Genomic DNA, 21,653 nt, shown 5'->3' with positions numbered 1-21,653 from the left:
TCACCCTTCAATGTTTGATTAGTTGGCAGGTTGTTTTGATATGAGTTTTGCAATACCTCTCGTGTCTGCTGCTTCTTTTTCATTTCTGCTGCCACTAAACCAGTTTGGGTTGATAGTGCCTCCGGTATGGACTATTGTAGGAGTCCTTTCATTGGTTTCTCTTAGTTCTTTTCCCTCATCAACCAATAATACAACCAGCATTGTGAGAGAAATCTTTCTTTATGTTCTGTCCTTATTACTTCCTTGTTTGAAAGGCTTCCATGTCTCCATGGTCTGACTGCCAAAAAACAAGTGTATATTCTCTGCCTACCAAAAGCAAGTGTACATTCTCTGGCATGTCATTCAAAACCCTCCATAAACTGACTTTGACTTACCTTTCCAGCCACCTTCTCTCTCACCAATTTCCATGCTTCATCTAGGCCAGTCCAGGCTATGTGCAAGTTCCTAAACATATCCCAATTTTTCTGCCTCTGTGCAGTGCCTTCTAAAATTATTATTAGAAATTCATTTTACAACATTAAAAATCTTAAGAAGAATAAAGGTTTTACATAAATGCAATCACAAGCCCTTATTAAATATTCTATTTTTACTTAAGGTTATATTTTTAAGATTTTCTACTTCCTCATATTTATCACCATATAAGTCTGCATTACATTTGAAGTACCAAATTTATTCAAAATTTTCCTAAGAGTAGACATTTCAAATGCTTGTAAGGTCCTCCTAGATAGACAATATATATAAATAAGAAGTAACTTCAATTTCAAATCATTTTGCTCCAGTTAGATTAATCCTAGGAATGAATTTACTTGGTTAAAACTCTTATTATTGGCCAGGTGTGGTGGCTTACGCTTGTAATCCCTGCACTTTGGGAGGCTGAGGCTGGCAGATCACCTGAGGTCAGGAGTTTGAGACCAGCCTGACCAATGCAGAGAAACCCTGTCTCTACTAAAAATACAAAATTAGCCAGGCGTGGTGGTGCGTGCCTGTAATCCCAGCTACTCAGGAGGCTGAGGCAGGAGAATTGCTTGAACCCAGGAAGTGAAGGTTGTGGTGAGCTGAGATCGTGCCATTGCACTCTAGCCTGGGCAACAAGGGCTAAACTCTATCTCAAAAAAAAAAAAAAATTATTGTCTTACTCCATTTCTCAAATATTCTTTCCATCAGGAATGAGCTCCTTAATCTTTGTCTCCAATTCTCACTCACTTTTGAAGGCCCAAATAACTGTGACTTCTTCCTTGACGATATTCTTGCCTCCTCCTCCCAGACAGAAGTGAACCTCCTCTCATCTGAGCTCTAATAGCCCACTGTAGTCTGAAAAATGTTTAGTTCATTCTAACCACTCTAAAAGAATGCTATGTGTGTGTCTGCTAGTAGACTCTTAGGTACTTAAGAGTCCATCTTTTATTCCCCTTCATAACTCTACCTAGCGATTTTCCATTATTTCAAGCTGGCTTATATTGGTTGCATTTTATCCAGATATCATATGTGTTCCAGGTAGCAGTCAGAATGAGAGGTGGGAGAAGCTTGTCACACCAGCTCAGTATGACATCTTGATTGAAAGCCTTAGGATTCTTATTCCTTCTACCCTCTAAAAAAGGACAATTTAAGTAAAAAGTAGTTTAAAATATTTGTTTCTAAAAAAGAGAAGAAATATATTCACTTGTGTTGAACCATCTCTAATCTACCATGCAGGATGAGGTTTCATTCAAGAGGCAGTAAGCGATTTTCCTGCAGAAGATTTGGAAACCTGTTTCCATAAGCCAGATGTGGGCAAGACTGGGAGGAGAGTTTGGGTCTTAGCTATCCTTCTGCCCCAGTGTGTCATTTTTAAGGATGTAACTATTCTAAACATCTTTTCCAAAATGGAAGGTTAATTTTTGCCTAATAAGTTGCAGTTAGTTTTGGTTTCCTAATTCATGGTCTGGTGTTAAAAGACAGGGTACCCTCTCGGCTGAGATCAGAGTTTCCCCATTCTCCTTACAGACTGGAAATTAAGCCCTCTATGCTCCAATAATATGTTGCTAATTCTGGCCTTAGACAACCACTACATTTGCCTTTTCACATTCTGAGAACAACACACACACACACACACACACACACACACACACACACACACGGTGCATTATACAACTGCAGTTGGCAATTTCAGCCCAATAAGAGGTACATCTGAAACCAATTTCAGAACCAAGAAGAAATTTTATTCATAAGTTTATTTCTATTACATCTGCTCAGCTGCAGTGTTACAACAATTTTGCCTTCAACTCAGCTTTCTTCAGCTCCAGAGAATATTTTAGCTCCTCCATTGTCATGCCACTTTCCTTTAATTGTTGCATAAAGTTCTCTATGGCTTCACAGAGGTCCTTACGCTCCTGGAAGGCAAGCTGAAGAAAGAAAATATTTTACCAGTTACAACGTAAGGACTGAGACCCAGCTATATACTCTGAAGCCAGTGAGCAGCAGTTAGCTCTCTGAATGGGGGCTCAGAACCAGGCTAGCTTAAGTAAAGATTTGGGATTTCAACATGATGAATCACTTATATCTTCTGGCTTAAATATACTTATTAATATTATCCCAATAATAAAGATGTACTAAAAAGAAGAATCTCAATGAAAATGGATCTGTTCAGTGTTGTTTGTTTAGTTTTGGAGCCTAGAAGGATTTTAGAGACTTTTCCAATTATCACGCATTGTGCTTATGTGCCTTGCTCTATAACAGGGATCCCCAACCCCAGGGCCACAGACCAGTACCGGTCCATGGCCTGTTGGGAACTGGGTCACACAGCAAAAAGTGAGCAGTGGGCAGGCAAGCAACGCTTCAGCTGTATTTATAGCCACTCTGCCTTGCTTACATTGCTGCCTGAGCTCCACCTCCTGTCAGGTCAGCGGTGGCATTAGATTCTCCTAAGAGCGTGAACCCTACTGTGAACTGCTCATGCGAGGGATCTAGGTTGACTCCTCTATGAGAATCTAATGCCTGGTAATCTGTCACTGTCTCCCATCACTCCCAGATGAGAATCTAATGCCTGATGATCTGTCACTGTCTCCCATCACTCCCAGATAAGAATCTAATGCCTGATAATCTGTCACTGTCTCCCATCACTCCTAACTAGATGGGACCCTCTAGTTGCAGGAAACAAGTTCAGGGCTCCCACTGATTCTACATTATGGTGAGTTGTATAATCATTTTATTATGCATTACAATGTAATAATAATAGAAATAAAGTACATAATAAATGTAATGCACCTGAATCATCCCCAAACTATCCCCACTCTCCCCACCCCCATCCGTGGAAAAGTCATCTTCCATGATACCCATCCCTGGTGTCAAAAAGGTTGGGGACCACTGGTCTATAAGGCACATGAGACAACAACTTCTACCAACAGGGTCTCATGAGGTATTTGTGATGATGGTGGTGAATGGGAACTTCCAACTTCCATTTACAAAAATGTGAGCTAATAGTTTGTGAGCCCCTTCTATAGCCAGGCCAAGGCCAACCCATTCAAAAACAAAATATCCCACATTAAACAGATATATATGGAGCATATGCCAGGAGTGATGTCAGGTCCTGGAGATCCAGCTGTGAACAAGATAGACACGAGACACCTACTTACAAGTGCCTTCTCACACTCTGGTTTGGGAGCTTCCTGGATCAATTTGCAGACTGGAAGTGCACTGCTCCACTCCCCATCAACGCACTGCTGCTCCTGCATGCCCACTAAGTAGTACCTGAACCGAAATTAGAACAATGCTTAGCTTTTCCACTTTCTGAATTGGGTAATGGAGACTGGTTTTGTGTAGTTGTTTTTCAGTATTTCATGCTGTGATGGAATCCACCTCCCCGCCCTTGAGCCTCAATGCATGCTTAAGTTATCTCAGTATTTCAAAGCAGTTCAAAGTAAAACCATTCTCCTGGAGGTGGGAAGGACCCAAGTGAAGAGTCAACCCATAAAACATAGAGAAGTGAGAGATTCTGAATGAGGTGTTTACGCACACAGGTTTTGGGTGGGGAGAGTGATAGAAACACTTTATCATTCAATAACCTAAAAAGGCATCTGGCATCTAAGCTCTAGAAAGGAGTAGAAGGTGAGAGACAGCCCGCAAATAAATCTCAGCGAAGGGGCTAAAAAGGAGCAAAAGCTTTTAAACAGAAAAACATGAGAGTTGCCTGCCAAGTGTATTGAAGGTATATAATGAGATTGAAATGCCAGTGAGGCCACAAGACTCTGAGTTAATTAGGGGGCTTTAAGGGTCTATACACTAAGTCTTTATATTTTTGCACTTCCGTATTTGTTTTTTAGCATTTATATTCTCTGATTTTTTTTTTTTTTTTTTTTTTTAAGAAAAACATACATTTTAGGCCAGGCATGGTGATTCATGTTTGTAATTCCAGCACTTTGGGAAACCAAGGTGGAAGGATCACTTGAGCTCAAGAGTTCAAGACCAGCCTGGGCAACATAGGGAGACTCCGTCTCTACAAAATCCTTAAAAAATTAGCCAAGCATGGTGGTCCATGCCTGTAGTTCCAGCTATTAGAGAGGCTGAGGTGGGAGGATCACGTGAGCCTAGGAGGCAGAGGTTGCAGTGAGCTAATGAGTACACCACTGCACTCCAGCCTGGGTGACAGAGGGAGACACTGTCTCAAAAACAACAACAAACAAACAAACAAACAAAAAACCATACATTTAATTAATTTATTTATTTAGTTTTAAAACAGAGTATCACTTCTCCACCCAGGTTGAAGTGCAGTGGCACCATCTAGGCTCATGGCAACCTCCACCTCCTGGGTTCAAGCAATTCTCATGCCTCAGTCTCCTGAGTAGCTGGATTACAGGAATGCACCGCCATGGCCAGCTAATTTTTGTATTTTTAGTAGAGACGAGGGTTTTGCCATGTTGGCCAGGGCTGGTCTTGATCTCCTGACCTCAAGCAATCCACCCACCTTGGCATCCCAAAGTGCTGGGATCACAGGTGTCAGCCACTACGCCCAGCCAAACCCATACATTTTAAATAATTTATCTTGTCTTGGTAGAGAGAAGAAAGAGATACTTGCACTGGGGTAAGTAGGATACTTTAGTAGGATCAGTCCATCTTCTAGGGATTGAGGAGAGCTAGCAGAGGGCCAAAGCAGCTCTCAAAATCAGAATTAGCTCAGAATCCTGCAGCAGTAGGAAATCAGACGACCAGGTGAACACAGGCTGGGTTATTCCCAAAAATAATGCTGCCAAGGGGCAAGATCTGGCACTTGACAAGCTGTGTTCACTTACCTGTCTTCACAGTAATAACTAATGGTGGATCCTAAGGTGAAATTATCTCCTTCAAAATAGCCATGAGCTGGATTCCCAGCAGGGTCACAGTCCCCTGACAGAAAGGAGTATAGAAGTGACAGCTGTGAGGGCCAGGCATGCTCAATGAACAGCACCCTTAATTGCAGCTGTTTATGCCAGCACCTGACGTCCTCAGAGCAACACCTGTGGGATCTTGAAACATGTTCTTCATTCATTTCCTTCTCTTCTAAATCATATTTGTCCATGACAAAGAGCTTTCCCCCAGCTTATCTTCTGAGTTGGTAGGGATTTGGGAGTATTATCTGACTAGCAGGAGCTCAGGGAAAGAAATTTTAAGTTGTAGAGAAGCTAATCATTAACGTACAAGAAAATAAAAATTGGGCCATAGGTGAAGGCTGAAGAAATAACTCCATGAGAGAGGAGATGAAGTGTGTGAACTCAAATGGAAGCTGACATCCCCTGGATAAGAGTTGTGAAGCATGAGTGTATTAGTCCATCTCACATTGTGATAAAGAAATACCTGAGACTGGATAATTTATAAAGAAAAGAGGTTTAACTGGCTCACGTTTCTGCAGCCTGTACAGGAAGCATGGTGCTGGCATCTGCTCAGCTTCTGGGGAGGCCTCGAGAAACTTACAATCATGGCAGAAGGCAAAGGGGGAGCGAAGCATCTCACACAACTGGAGCAGGAACAAGAGAGAGAAGGAGGAGGCGCTACACACTTTTAAACAACCAGATCTCATGAGAACTCACTCGCTGTCACGAGGACAGTATCTAGGGAGATGGTGCTAGACCATTCATGAGAAATCCACCTGCATGATCCAGTCACCTCCCACCAAGCCCCACCTCCAACACTGGAGATTACAATTCAATATGAGATTTGAGCAGGAACACACATCCAAACTATATCAAGGAGAGTGTCAGAAAAAGGGGAGAAGGTGGGAGCAAGGGCTCACACCTGTAATCCCAGTACTTTGGGAGGCCGAAGTGGGTGGATTATCTCAGGTCAGGAATTTGAGACCAGCCTGCCCAACATGGTGAAACCCAGTCTCTACTAAAAATACAAAAATTAGCCCAGTGTGGGTGAGTGCCTGTAATCCCAGCTACTTGGGAGGCTGAGGCACAAGAATTGCTTGAACCTGGGAGGTGGAGGTTGCAGTGAGCCAAGATCGTGCCACTGTACTCCAGCCTGAACAACAGAGCAAGACTCTGTCTCAAAAGAAAAAGACAGAGGGAAGAACATGGCTGAAAGGGAAGAGGACGAGTCTGTGGAACTGTGGAAAGAAAGCAGGATGATGTATTAGGAGTTGTGAGTCTTGATACTGACTCTTCCACTCGCTATGTAGCACTAAAGCCATTTTGCACCTCTTGGCTTCCTTCCTAATATTACAGATAAGCAGGTTAAATAATGCCATCTCTAAGGTCCCAGTCAGCTCTGAGACCACAGGACACTAAACATGTTGATCAAAAACAGTGGCTAGCAATGATTATGTAGGTGTATATTTACTGAAAAATAAAAGTCTTCTAAACAAGTCGTTGAATAAAAACAGCAGATCATGAAAGAATATATATAATATTATTTTTGTAAATCATGGTTATACAAACATAAGCACAGAAGAAAAGTATGTAAAGTTATATGCCAAAATACTTAATGCCCTTATCCTTAGATGGTAGGCTTGTAGATAATCGGTCCCATCTTTTATTTTTTATATTTTTCTACAACAAAGGTGTATTAATATTACTTATGCAGTTAATACACTGTAATTTTTTTAAAGCTCAAAGACTGAGCTCAAAGGCTGAATAGAGGAAAGCAAGAAGAATTTCCAGGAATTGTTCGGGGGATTCCAGTCCACCAGAGTTCTGGTAACTTTTATGAGTAAAATTTTGAACGAAAGGAGACGATGTGGTAAACAGAAAGAATAAACAGAAAGAATCTGGTTTATTCAGAAACCGAGGAAGCTCATCCTAGGTTTAGATAATGAAGTGACATAAAAAGACAGGGATTCTGTGGTTAAGAGCTAGAATAGAAACTACAGAATTAAAATAGAGTAAAACAGAAAATATTTGGAAGAAATAAGGAAATACTTGAAACTTGTGTCAAGCTAATGACATAAAATCATATTATATGCATGTAATTTAACTGTATATATAATAGTATGTGTATGCATGTTTTAAGTAACCCCAAATTCCCTCATGTAAGAGCATATATAGTTTGTGCTCTTAAACTGTCTGTCTTTATTATTTCTTTCTTTCTTTTTTTTTTTTTTTTTTATTTTAGAGACAGGCCTCACTATGTTGTCTAGGCTGGCCTCAAATTTCTGGACTCAAGCTATCCTCCTGCCTTAGCTTCCCAAGTAGCTGAGACTAGCTGGGACTGCAGGTGTGCACTACCATGCCTGGATTTTATTATTTTAGTAGCTACTGCCAAAATACATCCAAACAGTGATAGCACTTTACACTCTTACTGACATAAATGGTTATTTCCTTAGATCATGAATGATATTAAATTAAATCCATCTTTTCATTTTTTGCTATTCTGCTCAATAAAAGATGTATATCTAATTTTAATTTCCAGTTCTATAATCATTTGTAATGTTCAATATCCATTCATATAATCAGGAAATAGAAGTGCTGTTTAGGGCCATTCTTTTGGAATTGCTGTCCTTACCTAACTTTGCTTATTTTCTATTGGGTTGTTTATTCCTTACTGACCTCTAGGGGATCTTTGTTTATTAAAAACATTAACTCTTTAACCATCAAATATGTTGCAAATACTTTATTCAAGTCCATTATCTTTTAACTTTTATAATGTCTTTTAGTATGTAGAAGTTTTTCTTTTAAAAATTTAACTAAATCTGCCCATTTTCTTCCTTTATGACTTCTGAGTTTTATGAAACTTCTTAGGAAGGCTTTCCCCATCCCAGTGCAATAAATATATTATCTCGTTTTCTTTTAATAATTTAATAATTTTGATTTTTGTAGTTATATATTTAAAATACATTTGGAATGTATTATAAATATGGTGTGACCTAGAGCCCTAACTTTGTCTTCTTCCAAATAGATAATTATTCCATTACCATTGAATAGACTTTTCCTCCTGATTTAATCTGTTCTACTTATCTGTACCTATACTTCGCTATTTTAATGACATATAATTTGTAGTACCTATAGTTTGCCATTTTAATGCTATTGTGCTCATAGTAACTTTGTAGTACATTTTACTATCTAATACAGCAAGTATTCTTTGATCCAGTCAAATATACACATCATTCATCACAGGATTCTTGGATCCCTTTGATCCAGTCAAATATACACATCATTCATCATTTTCCCAAAAATATTTATAATGTTAGATGTCTACCTTACCAGAGGAGATTCTTTAATTAGTGTTTTTTTTTTTCATATTTTTGAATTGAAAATTCTGGTAGGCATTGCATTATAATACTAAGTCTGCCCATCCAAGATCACACATGTCTTTTCTTTCATTCAAGTCTTGTTTTTTATCTTCCAGTAAATTTTCATATAGATTTTGTGAATAGAATTATTTTTACATTTCAAATTCAACTAATAATTATTAATAGAAAATAAAAACATTGATTTTTTCAATATTTATTTTGTATCCAAGTATGTATTAAATATTTTAGTAGAATTTCTTGGATATTTGAAGCATATTCTGCAAATAATGGCATCCTGTGATCCAGCAATCATTTTAGGAATCTATCCTATAGAAATAACATAGTAGCCAGGCACGGTGGCTCACACCTGTAATCCCAGCACTTTGGGAGGCCGAGGCGGATGGATCACAAGTTTAGGAGTTCGAGACCAGTCTGGCCAAGATGGTGAAGCTCCGTCTCTACTAAAAATACAAAAATTAGCCAGGCGTGGTGGCAGACACCTGTAACCCAGCTACTCGGGAGGCTGAGGCAGGAGAATCACTAGAACGTGGGTGGTAGAGGTTACAGTGAGCCAAGATCGCACCACTGCACTGTGGCCTGGGCAATAGAGCAAGACTCCTTCTCAAAAAAAAAGAAAAAAGAAAGAAAGAAATAACAACGTAGACGTAAGAATATGTGTTTGTATAAAATACTCATTTCAGCATTGTTCCTAATAGGAAAAACGTTAAAATAATATGAGAGCCATATAATAAATTATGACATACACATATGCAGTTATTAAATAGTGGGCAATAGAGCTATATGGACTGGTCTGAGAAAATGGCCATGTACATAGTTACATGAAGAAAAGCAATTTAAAAAATGTATAGTAAGTCCCATTTCTATAGGTATATTCATATATATACATACACACAAAATGGCATTTAATGCTTATTTAATTTAAATATTTCATTTGTGTGTGTTTGTTTTAAATGTCTGTATAAACATAAGAAAAAGTCATGAAATAAACACACCTAACTTACTAACTCTGAAAGATACGAATTGTAGTGATAGAAAGAGGGTCTTTAGCCTCTTGTAGATAATTTTGCAATAGATGAGTTGTGATCTTTTCCCCCTGTTTTGTGTTTACTTTTCAAACAAAGACCTTAAATCACTGTCTTGAAATTGAAAAATAAAATAGTCAATGCTCCAAACTACCCTGCATTAGACCTAGTAGGACAGGACCCCTATTTGAGAAGGAAAAAAGTGTGCTTTGGATGCTGTTCACTGCAATGGAATGTATTCTCTTGAGGTGAGATTTGGTTCTGTGAGCTCCACTCGTTTCATGGCTGTCTGCTAGATCTTAAGCCCGTCCCTGATACAAAAAAAGAGAAAAGCATCCCAGGGATGTGGCAAATGTCTAAGTTTACACTACTAATCAGTATTTTGGGGATTCTTGATGGCTTCTCTTGTACTTACTACTTTTGCAGATGGGAAAGGGAGGTGCCCAGGTGTGGTCCTCTAGACACTGGCTCCAATTGCTGCCCTTGAGGATGTAGTGGTCATTGCACTTAAATGTGATTTTGTCACTTACATTCGCAGGCCCTGAAGTACTGAACTCGCCATTTACCAGCACAGGATCAGGACAGTGGCCCACTGAAGAAGAAAATAAGCAATAATCTGAAAGGGCAAGGCTGAAGGCCAACACAGCAAAGGCCAGACCTCCTCAGTCTTCATGAGAAAACAGCAAATTAGAGCTAATACTGCACATTTTTAATTGGGTGAAGTACCTGGTACTGCCATATCAATGCAGAATGAAAAAAAAGAGGAGATCGACCTAAGTACATTAAAAAAGAGCTTTGTCATGCACAAGAACAACATGAATTGGCAACTGAAAGTAATTAATTACATAACTGAAAGTTACCAATAGTATGTTTATTGTACTGTTATATTAAGCATGGCTCAAAATTCATGAGCCTATGTTTGAGGCAAGTATTTCCTTCCCTTTCATCCAGCCAAATATACACTTACTTAGCATTTTTTATTTTGTTGTGCTTTTCCCCATGGCGTGGAAAAAGACAGGAGAGAATGCACAGGGATATGAGTTTGTTTATATGAGTGAAGGATCATAATATCGGTGTGCTCTACTCTAGGTATACAAGAGAACTAATGCAACTATTCTTTTAAAAACTAGTAGTAACAAATAGAATATGGATTAATTATTCCCCATCTCCACAGAGGATGTCAGAAATGGGTTTTGGGACCTTGAGCAAATCAGCTGGATCTCAATTATCACATTGGTAAACTGAGAATACAAACTATTCCCAGTTCAAAAGTTATATGATAGGTGAAATAAAATGATATGATGTACTTTCTTCAAAATAATAAAGTGAGGGTATACATGAAACAAGATTAGTCTTGTGTGGATAATTGATGAAATTATATGATGAATCTCTACGAGTGAATTTGACTCTTCTGTCTTTTGTATACATTTTAAATTTTCCATAACATAAACATTTTTAAAGCAATATAAAGTTAAACAAATTACAGCAAAAAAAAAAATAGTTCTAATATCTGGAAGAAATTATTTCTTTCCCATAGAGGGAATTGATTCTATTAATTCAACTAAATTAATACTGATCAAGATCTGATCATGGAGCTTCCAAGAGAAGCTCTTCCACTAGAGTGCTTTAAAAGAAGTCTCCTAGAAATTGAGAATTTTTGTTTTCTTATAAAGTTTTACCATGGCCTATAGAAAGTAGGATGTGAAGGAGTAAAACAGGATATCAATATGGGCAAAGATACAGAAAGATCTAACTTACAGCGGCACTCAGTAGTGGTGTTATCCCACTCCTTAGAGGCATTGCAAAAAAGGATCTTCTTTCCTACCAGGTGGTAGCCCTTGATACAAACATAAGTCCCCAGAATCTGTCCTTCCACCTCCTTTGCGATAAATATGCTATTATTCACTGGAGGAAGTTCTGGACAGTGCTCTGCTGGAAGCAAAAAGAAAACAGATCCACTTGGCATATCATGTGCTGTCAGGGAGCCCTTATTAGATTTCCCCATCCTCGTGTCTTTTTGCTGGATTATTGATCCTAATTCCTGTACTCTTCCATGTCCATGTACATCCATGTCCTTCCCTTCCGACGGATTTGCAAAGATTTCTTTTTTTGTTTTTGTTTTGTTTTGTTTTGTTTTTTGAGATGGAGTCTCACTCTGTCACCCAGGCTGGAGTGTAGTGGCACGATCTCGGCTCACTGCAAACTCTGCCTCCTGGGTTCACACCCATTCTCCTGCCTCAGCCTCCCGAGTAGCTGGGACTACAGGGGCCCAGCACCATGACCGGCTAATGTTTTGTATTTTTAGCAGAGACGGAGTTTTACCGTGTTAGCCAGGATGGTCTCAATCTCCTGACCTCGTGATCCACCCACCTCGGCCTCCCAAAGTGCTGGGATTACAGGCATGAGCCACTGCACCCGGCCAGATTTCCAAAGTTTAATTTCCAAAAGTATAACAGGAATTTTACTCAAATTTCAGCCACAAGTTATCCACTTCTAAACAAATAATCCCCTACCCAAATAGTGGTCCTGGAGTTTATAACAAGTAAGACCTCCCAGGATTTTGAAATTGGTACTCTTTTTGCTCCCAGAACAGAAAGGGAAAGTAAACAGTAACCACCCACTTCAGAGATCAGGCTCATCATTAAATGTATACTAAGCTCCTATTGAGTGCAGAGCATTAGGCCAATTTGAGATTTTTTTCAATAGAAGAATAAATATTAGAAATGTAAACTTCCTTAAAGCTCTACACAGAGTTCCTCAAAACCCCGCAAACTGACACCAAATGCCTGGTAAGCTGAGTTGAAGGAAAGCATACGTACCATCTGAAGCAGAAACCCACCATGCAACCATAAGACAGCACGCACACCAAAAAAACACCTGGTGATCAAAGTCCTCACCCCAGGCTGGAATTTCCCCAGCCCAGACACCTGGTTTGAAAAACAAAATAGATCTTCTAACACTGCTTAAGATCAGCCCAACCACCTCCTTTCTAGAGAAGAGGTTATATTGATTTCCCCTCCCTGAAGAAAACGAAAAGAAAAAATCTTATGACAGGAAATCAGAACAGTTGTAAGGAAGCTGGTATGGGGAGGAACTGCAAAAATACAAAGGGACGATAAAAGAGCTGCCAGGTTTAAAACTCAGTTTCAGAAATTTCCTGGTTTCTGGGAATGCAAATCCATTTGACCAGTCTTTTCCAACTGCAGGCTTATCCTTCCCCAACAAACGTGGGCCAAAGGGTCTTGCCATGACCTTGACTTCTGTCAATATTTGCCAATGTTTACTGTCCACCTTCTGTAACTCTGACCAGCACTGGGGAAAGAGAACAGGCTGTCAATCCCTGGTTCTTGCCCAGGTAGGACCCAATTTTGAATGCTACCTCATCCTCCTTCCCTGAATACCAGATATCCTAAGGCTGTAAGCAGCACCGAAGACAGAAAGCTCAAGAAAGTAAACTAACCTTACCTGTCTGTCCCTCCAGAGCTATGGCTTCCCAGCAAGGAGCTGGTCTTAACTGACTCCAAACCTGAGTGCTCCAAAGTCCTGCAGTGACCCATTGTCCTCGCTTGCCAGGCCTGTACCCAGGCTTCCTACTTGGTGGCTCTTCCAGGGACAGGATTTGGCCTGAGTCCAGAGTTAACCGAATGAGTAAAGAGAGAGGTGAGGGGAATGCTTTGGTCTCAGGAATTAAGGCATGTAAAATTGTTTTGAGGGCTCCCATATCATCTTGCTTATGACTACTAGAACACTTGGTTGGTTCTCTGTGCTCCAATTATGAAACTGGGGTAAAATTCCTACAAAATTTCAGGTTTTAATAGAAAATAAAGCATCAAGGACACAGTAAGCTTGCAAATGTTCTTCTCTTCCCCACCTATTATTACTATTTGTAATGATTAGTCTATATCTTTCTCCTGAAAGGAATCAGCATATGCCACCCCCAAATATTTGGCATAAAGATTCGTTTAAGCTGAAGATATTTGAGATTCAGTGATATGGAAAGGAACAGAGCTTTTTGGGGCTTTCCTTATCTGACTAAAGGCAGCAACCTTGGAGATAAGGTTGCCATCAATTCCTTTTCAGGACAGATCTATCCTGGAAGGGAGAGCATGAGTGAAACATATTTCAAATTCCTTCTCCAGGGAAATTTCATGGCCTTGAAGGAGACAGAAAGAACACTCGTACTTATATACACAAACATTATTACAAAACTTTCAAATTTCCTACTTTTCCCCTGAAAACCCACTTACCTTTCCAAAAAATAATCTGTTTTCTTTTTTGTTTGAAATGGTGTCTTGGTATGATCTCGGCTCACTGCAACCTCCGCCTCCTGGGTTCAGGCGATTCTTGTGCCTCAGTCTCCCAAGTAGCTGAAATTACAGGCATGCACTACCATGTCTGGCTAATTTTTGCATTTTTTAGTAGAGACGGAGTTTCACCATGTTGGCCAAACTGGTCTCAAATTCCTGACCTCAAATGATCCACCCGCCTTGGACTCCCAAAGTGCTGGGATTATAGGCATGAGCCACCGCACCTGGCCAGTAATCTGTTTTCTTATAAGTGCCTTTCTTCTCCCCACCTTCATCTATTAAGATGATGTATAAGCCCCAATTCTAAACAACTTTTTGAATTACTCATCACTGAGTTTTCCCACATATACTCATGTTACATGTACAAACAGAATTTTCTCTCCTGTTAATCTGTCTTAGTCTAATTTGCAGGTCCCAGTCACTGAATATAATATGGTAGAGGAAAGGTGTTTTTTTTCCTCCCCTTCATTCCCACAGGAAACTGCTAATTCCAGGACAGGGTTTGTGTCTGATTTGTATTTGTATTCCCTTCCATGGTGCTTCGTATTGCAAAGCAGTTGTCTGTTAAATGAATGAAAGTAATGCAGAAATAAATGAAGAAAACACAGTCATCCAGAAACTACCACAGCCCTCAAAATCCATACGATCACTTGCCATTTATCACATGCTGCCTTATGATTTTTTATGTCTTATTTTTTCTCAACTAATATGCAAATTCCTATAATGTAAGCACCCTCTAAGATATGATTTTCAAAAAGTTAAAAATACGACACTTAAGTAAATGTAAGATGAAATGTATCAAAGATTTAATTCAGCTCATTAATGAGGAACCATTCAGATGCTACAACTGGTTCAAAGAATTTGAGGAATAGGAATGCACATAGTCTGTCAGTCAAAAGCATTCTGAAGTGGCCTTTCCAATAGATACAAAACTGGTTAATATCCTACAGAGTAACAAACTGCAATATTTGCAATTGGCTTTTCTACCTGGTGGAAAGTAATTAAAACAAAATGGACAAAATATATTTGCTCTACTATAATCAGGAATCATTTGCATTGTTCTCAGATAAGAATCATTTGCATTCCTATCAATTTACTGCAAATTAACCTCTATGCTTCAAGAGTTCTACAAGAGCCTAATTAATATAAAGTCAATCAAAGTCACATATCCTGTGAATTGATCATCTCCAGAAGGCCTGCTAGAAAATGCCCAGGAATCCATTGAGCATTTACTCCAGCGATCTCTTTTTGCCAAACCTAAGCTTTCAATAATTTTTCTTTACATATCCCATGTTCTACTTCTTGAAGAATGAATGTTCTTCAGTATCTTTTATAGAGTTATATACAGAATGTTTGTACAATAAATTATTTTAAAAAGGAAAAAAAGTCTAGTTTAGCCCTACATAAATATGGATGTAAAATAGGACATGTACTACACCAAATACTTGCAAGTAATTCTTCATCTTAATGACTTACTTCAGATTCAGAACTATTAGGACTTTAGAAACCATATTGCTTATACTATTGTCTTACTAATATTTCTCCATAAAATATAAAAATACAAAAATATTCACATAAAGTGAGCTATATAGAGACAATAAATAGCATCACAAAGTTTGGGCCAAGTTTTTTCTGTCAAATGAGTTAGAAGAAAACTCTGCCTCAAAGGTTTTTGGATTTTAGAGTTACAGATTAAAGAGAGAAACAGAGAGTGATCAAGAGAGAGAGAGAGTAATATGGTGGGTCTTGGGAGAGAGGCAGAATCAGACGTAGATGCAGAGAGATAGAGACGCTTAGGAAGGGGTGTCTGAGGACTCTGAAGGACAAGTCTCCACCTGGCACTGCCATTGTCCCCCCGCCCCAACCCCGCTCTTCTTCCTCAGCCTTCTCTCTCTGCAGGACGAGCAAGAGCATCAGAGACAGAGACGGAGACAAAAGACAGACAGAGGAGACACTGACAGAGTGAATCAGAGAGAGACAGAAATAAAGACAGAGACAGAGGAATTTCTCCTCTTCCCTCTGCCTCTCTCCTCCTCTCCCCAACACCTCCCCCTTCACCACCCTCCTGCCTCCCTTTGCTCCTTTTCCAAGCCTGCATGTTCTTCAGGGCTTTCCCTCGGCTCCAGGACAGGGTCCTCCTGGAGCTCCTGATGGGTGAATATTTACACCACAAGAGTAAATAAAGATTAGAGGCTTATATATTTTACTATGAGTATCCAAAATTAGGTAAATTAACAAATGAGCATTTGCAGGCTCTTTTATTCCTTTGAACATTAAAAGACAATTGGATCTATGCCAGATTGTTTCCTGAAGAACTGGGGTAATAGGTCAGGTGAAACTGTTGTTCTCAGACCCGTTTCATTGCTTTACAATGGAACGGGCAAGCTGGGCATAGTGGCTCATGCCTGTAATCCCAACATTTTGGGAGGCCAAGGCAGGTGGATGGCTTGAGCCCAGGAGTTCGAGACCAGCACAGAAAGACCTCATCTCTACAAAAAAAAAAAAATGAATATATTCAAATATATGTGAATATACTCAAATATATTCAAATAAAAGATATATATCATATATTCATATATAGGAATATATATGAATATATGTGAAATATATGTGAATATATGTGATATATAATCTACATCATACATATGAATATATTCATATATATTTGAATATATTTATATATGATATATGTTATATATCATATATATTTGAATTCATATGTATTTGAATATATTCATATATTTGAAAATATCTATATATGAATATATATATTAGAATATACATATGTATATATACATTAGACAGGCACGGTGGCATGTGCCTGTAGTCCTAGCTACTTGGGAGGCTGAGACAGGAGGATCACCTGAGTCCAGGAGATCAAGGCTTCAGTGAGCTGTAATTGCACCACTGCACTCCAGTGTAGGCAACAAAGCTAGAACCTGTTTCAAAACAAACAACAACAACAAAACACAAAGAAATGGGCAGATGGTGGTTAAAGGAAGAGATCAGGAGGCGAGGAAGGAGGAGTAGAAATATAAAAGTCAGCAATGCCCAATCTGGGGGAAGAGTTACGGGAAGTTATAAAGGGGCACACACATTGCACTGTGTGTAAGATTTTAGGAGAATTCAGGAAAGACTATTTTAAGAAGTTCTACAGGGTGTCATGAATGGATTCCCTTTGGTCTTTGTCAAGAGAATTCAGAAAAGATTTAAATTGCTCTTCTAATTGTTTTTACACGTTGGGTTGATGTTTCTTGAATGCTTCAACAAAACCACCCGGGCCAGAAAAGTGTTGGGGGCGCACAGACACGTAGTCAAACTTATGAACAAGGCATTTGAGGTTGGGGCATGGAAAAATACTGAGGCCCTATGTGTGTGTTATTTGTGCGTGAGAATGTAATTCCTTGACCCTGAAAACAGGACAAGAAGTGGAGTGTGCCCTAAGGAACACTGAAAACAGCCCCCTGAGAATTCAGTTTGAGTACTTTTACAAGGCCACACGTGTCTCACGATCTGACCTCAAAGAGCCATCTAGTGGATGTTTGTGGTTTAACAAGCCCTTTCAATAAATAATGGTGTTCAGATGCTGCGGCGGACTCTCTTGGAAGAGCTGCCCCCTGCCCCGCTCAGCTGGAATTTTCTAAGAACTCATTCTTGGCATTCACTGCAAGGTATAAGCTTTGCAAAAAGTAGCCTGAAGGCAGATTCCATGAGAACATAAATTTTAAAAAGAATTTTTAAAAATCAAATTGTTCATGAAACACTGTAGAATAAGCTTTAATTATGAGTTTAGATGGACCTGCACTGTGGCAAGATCAGAGGTGATGCATTGTTACTCTAAGTTTTGGGGGACCAGAATAAGTCACTTCAAAATACACCCCTTTGGCATAAAGATTATTTTGAACTGCAGGCAAATGAGATGCAATGGAAGCAGAAAGAAGCCTTCCTGGAGTATCTCTTAGATGACTATAAGCAGAAACTTCTGAAGAATGAGGACTGCTGTAAGTCCCTTCTCCCTAGGGAGCTTTATGTCCATAAAGAAGCCAGTGGTCAAGACAGACCTACACAAACCTTCTCCATTAGTTTCTTTCAGGTATTTGCCTTCTCAAAATTTGCTGTCCTAGAAACTCAACATTCTTTTCCTTTGTCTTGTCACTTCTCTACAAAGTTATTGCCCTTTTGTTAAGATGCTATATAAATCTAAGCTCTAACTCCCCTTTGAGTTACTCATCATGAGGTTCCTCCCAGGTGGGGTGTGCTGCACACATTAATAAATTGTTTGCACTTTTCTTGTCAATCTTTTTTGTCAGTCTGATCTACAAGGTCCCAGGCAGAGAACTTAGGAGGGTAGAAGGAAAAATAATTTTTTCCTCTCTTACAAAGTAATGGCAGCCTAATTCCTCAAAGGCTACTGCTCACCTTGTTATAGCCCTTCAGACCTGCTGCAATGTGTCAATTACCTACTAAAGCAGATTGCTACTTCAATAGCTATTGAACCCTTCTTTGGGAACTAAACCGTAATTATAGCTGGCACAACGTCACTTGGAATAAAAACATTCCAGCCTCCATGAAAGCTACATGTAGCCACTTGACTTTATTTTGGCCAATGAGATATAAGCATAAGTGTGTTTGTGAAATCTAGAAAACATTCTTTTTTAATATTTAACTTTATAGTAGGTTTATATATTTATGGGTTACATGAGAAGGGAAATATCCTTAAAAGAAGTTGGTATGTCCTGTTGCCTTCTTCCTTCCTGCTGGCCAGAGTGTAAACATGTTTTCTGCAACTGGAGTAGCCACCTTCCTCTATGAAGTAGAATCCAACACATTGTTCTTTTTGAGCGACAGATAGAGAGAGTCTCACTCTGTCATCCAGGCTGGAGTGCAGTAGCATGTCATAGCTCACTGAAGCCTCAAACTCCCAGGCTCAATCAATTCTCCTGCCTCAGCCTCCCGAGTAGGTAGGACTACTGCCTTTTTTGTAAAGAGGCAGTCTCACTATATTGCCCAAGCTAGTTTTGAACTCCTAGCCTCAGGCAATCCTCCTGCTTCAGCCTCCCAAAGAGCTGAGATTATCAGCCTGAACCAATGTGCCCATGGAGATGTTATTTTAGATTTACTGAAATCCACTGCTGAAACCAGCTCTAATCTGAAACACAGTTTGAGTGAAACGACTCAGGAATTTAAATTCAGAAAAGAATGTTTAACAGACTTTATTAAAGCATACTCTGACACAGCTTCCCTTCCCATCCGTAAATTCTACAAATACAACGGATGAAAGAGGAGAGAACCCAGGAAGTGAAAACTAAATGTCAATGATAAGGCAAACATATCAGTAATGAAGGAAACCCAAATGGATAAACAAGTTATTCTCTGAAAGTAGGCTGGATGTTCGGTGGAGGGCATTAAACTTGTTGAGAATAGACCCCATTAGAGCTGCAACGCTGCTTCCCAGGCGTTCCTATGCTTCTGAAATTATTTTTGCTTAATTTCAGAGAAACTTTCCTATAGAATCTAATCTGATTTTCACAGGTAGAGTGTTGCATACAACCAAAACGGCATTTAAATGCCTTTGGGAATTCAGAAGAGTAGTTGTTCTGCCTGTAAAGGGCTGAAGGAATGCAGCTGACATTGGCTTGATGAGAATAAAAGAAGAAAGACCATGCTTTGATGTTTTTAAGAGGAAGAAAAGAGTACTCTCCATGATTACAGTGATGCTATCTCATTAAAAACCATGTTCTGAAATATCCCAGTGTGCAGTAAAAAATATTCCAGTATATCATATATTCCCCTCCTCCACTTAAATAGTATCAAATGCATGTCACTGGATTATTTTTTCTTTTACATGTTAAAAGAGAGAAATGGACAAGAGTATGGACAGTATTACTTAGCTCCTAGTTTCCTACCCCGAGGTCCAAGAATGGGTTTCAGATCATAACCTCCATAAACTGTATGCAAAACCTATGTGTCAACCTTTTTCTGGGTAGACAGTCCTTAGCATGTCAAATTCTCAGATGAGTTCAAGAGAATGAATGAAGGTCAGATGGTACAAAAATACTTCTAGAGACCATAAACCTTGGTGATGGGCCACTGTCAGACTGCCACAGGAAGTACCCATGGGTTTATCACCTCCTGCCAAGTTCAAAACCAGCTTGGGCAACATAGTGAGACCCTATCTCTACAAAAATAAAAAGTAAAAAAACAAATAGCTGGGGCAAACTAGTGAAACTGAAGGTTGATGCTCCTCACAGTGAGTCCTAAGTGAAGACCTGGAGAGGTCTAAGAAATGGTGTAATAATGAAACCTACAGGAGAAAGGTAAATAATGACCATTACCCAACACTGAAGTACTCTCTAAGTAATCTTTTTTTTTTTTTTTGGAGACGGAGTCTCGCTCTGTCGCCCAGGCTGGAGTGCAGTGGCCAGATCTCAGCTCACTGCAAGCTCCGCCTCCTGGGTTTACGCCATTCTCCTGTCTCAGCCTCCCGAGTAGCTGTGACTACAGGTGCCCGCCACTCGCCTGGCTAGTTTTTTGTATTTTTTAGTAGAGACGGGGTTTCACCGTGTTAGCCAGGATGGTCTCGATCTCCTGACCTCGTGATCCGCCCGTCTCGGCCTCCCAAAGTGCTGGGATTACAGGCTTGAGCCACCGCGCCCGGCCTCTAAGTAATCATTTTCTAATACTGTTATCTTTGCTAAGTTACCACCAACATTTTAAAATAGTGTGGCATGTGTCTGTTGGGTCTTAACATTTACCTTGTTCTGAGATATGATTGGCTTTATAAAAATCTCGACAGTGTTGAGGTGTGTCACTCGGTAATGGTGCTCATTTAACTCTCTGTAAAACCCAGAGAATGATTCCAGACACCCCAGCCTTTTACAAATGATGGTTTGATGGCTGAATTAGAGAACACTTGCAGAAGTGCCTGGGGATATTTCCAAGGAAATTAAACCTTGACACCACATCCTCATTACTGTCGGTCCACCAGCTAGACTGTTAAAGCTCAATGTACATATAACCAGTCTCTCACCTGTTTTCAAATTAGGGAATTCATAAGGCATTTTCATGCTATCAGAAGGACCCTTGAACTTAAAGAATTTGGAAATCCTCTGCTGTTATTATGAGCATTTCATTTTATCTCTATTTGCTATTGACCCCAAAAGAGTGATCCAAGTTACTTTATCATATACATTTATGTAACCATTATCCAACATTATTTGGTCAAGGTCATTCATGAGGACAAAAGCATCCCCAGTAGAAAGAGATGGGTTAGGTTACAAACCTGCTGTTAACCTTTCCTTTCCAATAATAAACTCTAGACAAAGGTCAGGGACTTTGTTTTAGTCACTGCCTGGCAACTAACAGGTAGTAGCTAAATATTTGTTAAATAAATAAATGAAACTCTAGGATGTCAATAATGCATGGTAGTTACAATCTTACTGATGTCATTTTGAAATGCTGGTGGAACTTGAACTGGTTAAAATTACTAGTTGGAAATATACATACAATCTAATAATTTGAAAATCATTTTAAATAAGCTAGTTTCAAACACATTTTGGACAATGTTATTAGTATTTTGCATACATATAATGTACCAAATGTTATCTTTTTGTGTGTTATCTT

At 39.3% G+C, this 21,653-nt stretch overlaps 1 protein-coding gene across 2 annotated transcripts; it reads right to left on the bottom strand.

Moving 5' to 3' along the window:
- Positions 1 to 2,176: 2,176 nt before the first annotated feature.
- Positions 2,177 to 12,896, bottom strand: C4BPB (complement component 4 binding protein beta). 2 transcript variants are annotated; one of them, XM_023187046.1, is made up of 6 exons: positions 12,543 to 12,896; positions 11,482 to 11,655; positions 10,139 to 10,315; positions 5,265 to 5,358; positions 3,612 to 3,726; positions 2,177 to 2,381 (listed from the first exon to the last, which is right to left on the bottom strand). In XM_023187046.1, the coding sequence occupies exons 1-6, from the start codon at positions 12,571 to 12,573 to the stop codon at positions 2,241 to 2,243; spliced, it is 732 nt and encodes a 243-aa protein (XP_023042814.1). In that variant the 5' UTR covers positions 12,574 to 12,896; the 3' UTR covers positions 2,177 to 2,240. The 2 variants fall into 2 exon arrangements, with proteins under 2 accessions (XP_023042814.1, XP_023042815.1); XM_023187047.1 differs by having other exon boundaries at positions 11,482 to 11,652; positions 12,543 to 12,895.
- Between the last annotated feature and the right edge of the window lie 8,757 nt (positions 12,897 to 21,653).

This window comes from Piliocolobus tephrosceles, chromosome 1 (assembly GCF_002776525.5).
Source record: "Piliocolobus tephrosceles isolate RC106 chromosome 1, ASM277652v3, whole genome shotgun sequence".
Lineage (NCBI taxonomy): Eukaryota > Metazoa > Chordata > Mammalia > Primates > Cercopithecidae > Piliocolobus > Piliocolobus tephrosceles.
The sequence above is the reverse complement of the archived record's forward strand: the minus strand, read 5'-3'. Positions and strand labels throughout refer to the sequence as shown.

Bases quoted from the DNA above. Each gene is read 5' to 3' on its own strand.
- C4BPB (XM_023187046.1), bottom strand. From the start codon at position 12,573: ATGGTTGCATGGTGGGTTTCTGCTTCAGATG. The intron at 10,316-11,481 runs GTAAGTTAGATC...TTTCTTCTTCAG, and splicing joins CACCACTACTGAGTGCCGCT to TGGGCCACTGTCCTGATCCT. The intron at 2,382-3,611 runs GTAAGTAGGTGT...TTCTTTCTTCAG, and splicing joins CAGAGTGTGAGAAGGCACTT to CTTGCCTTCCAGGAGCGTAA.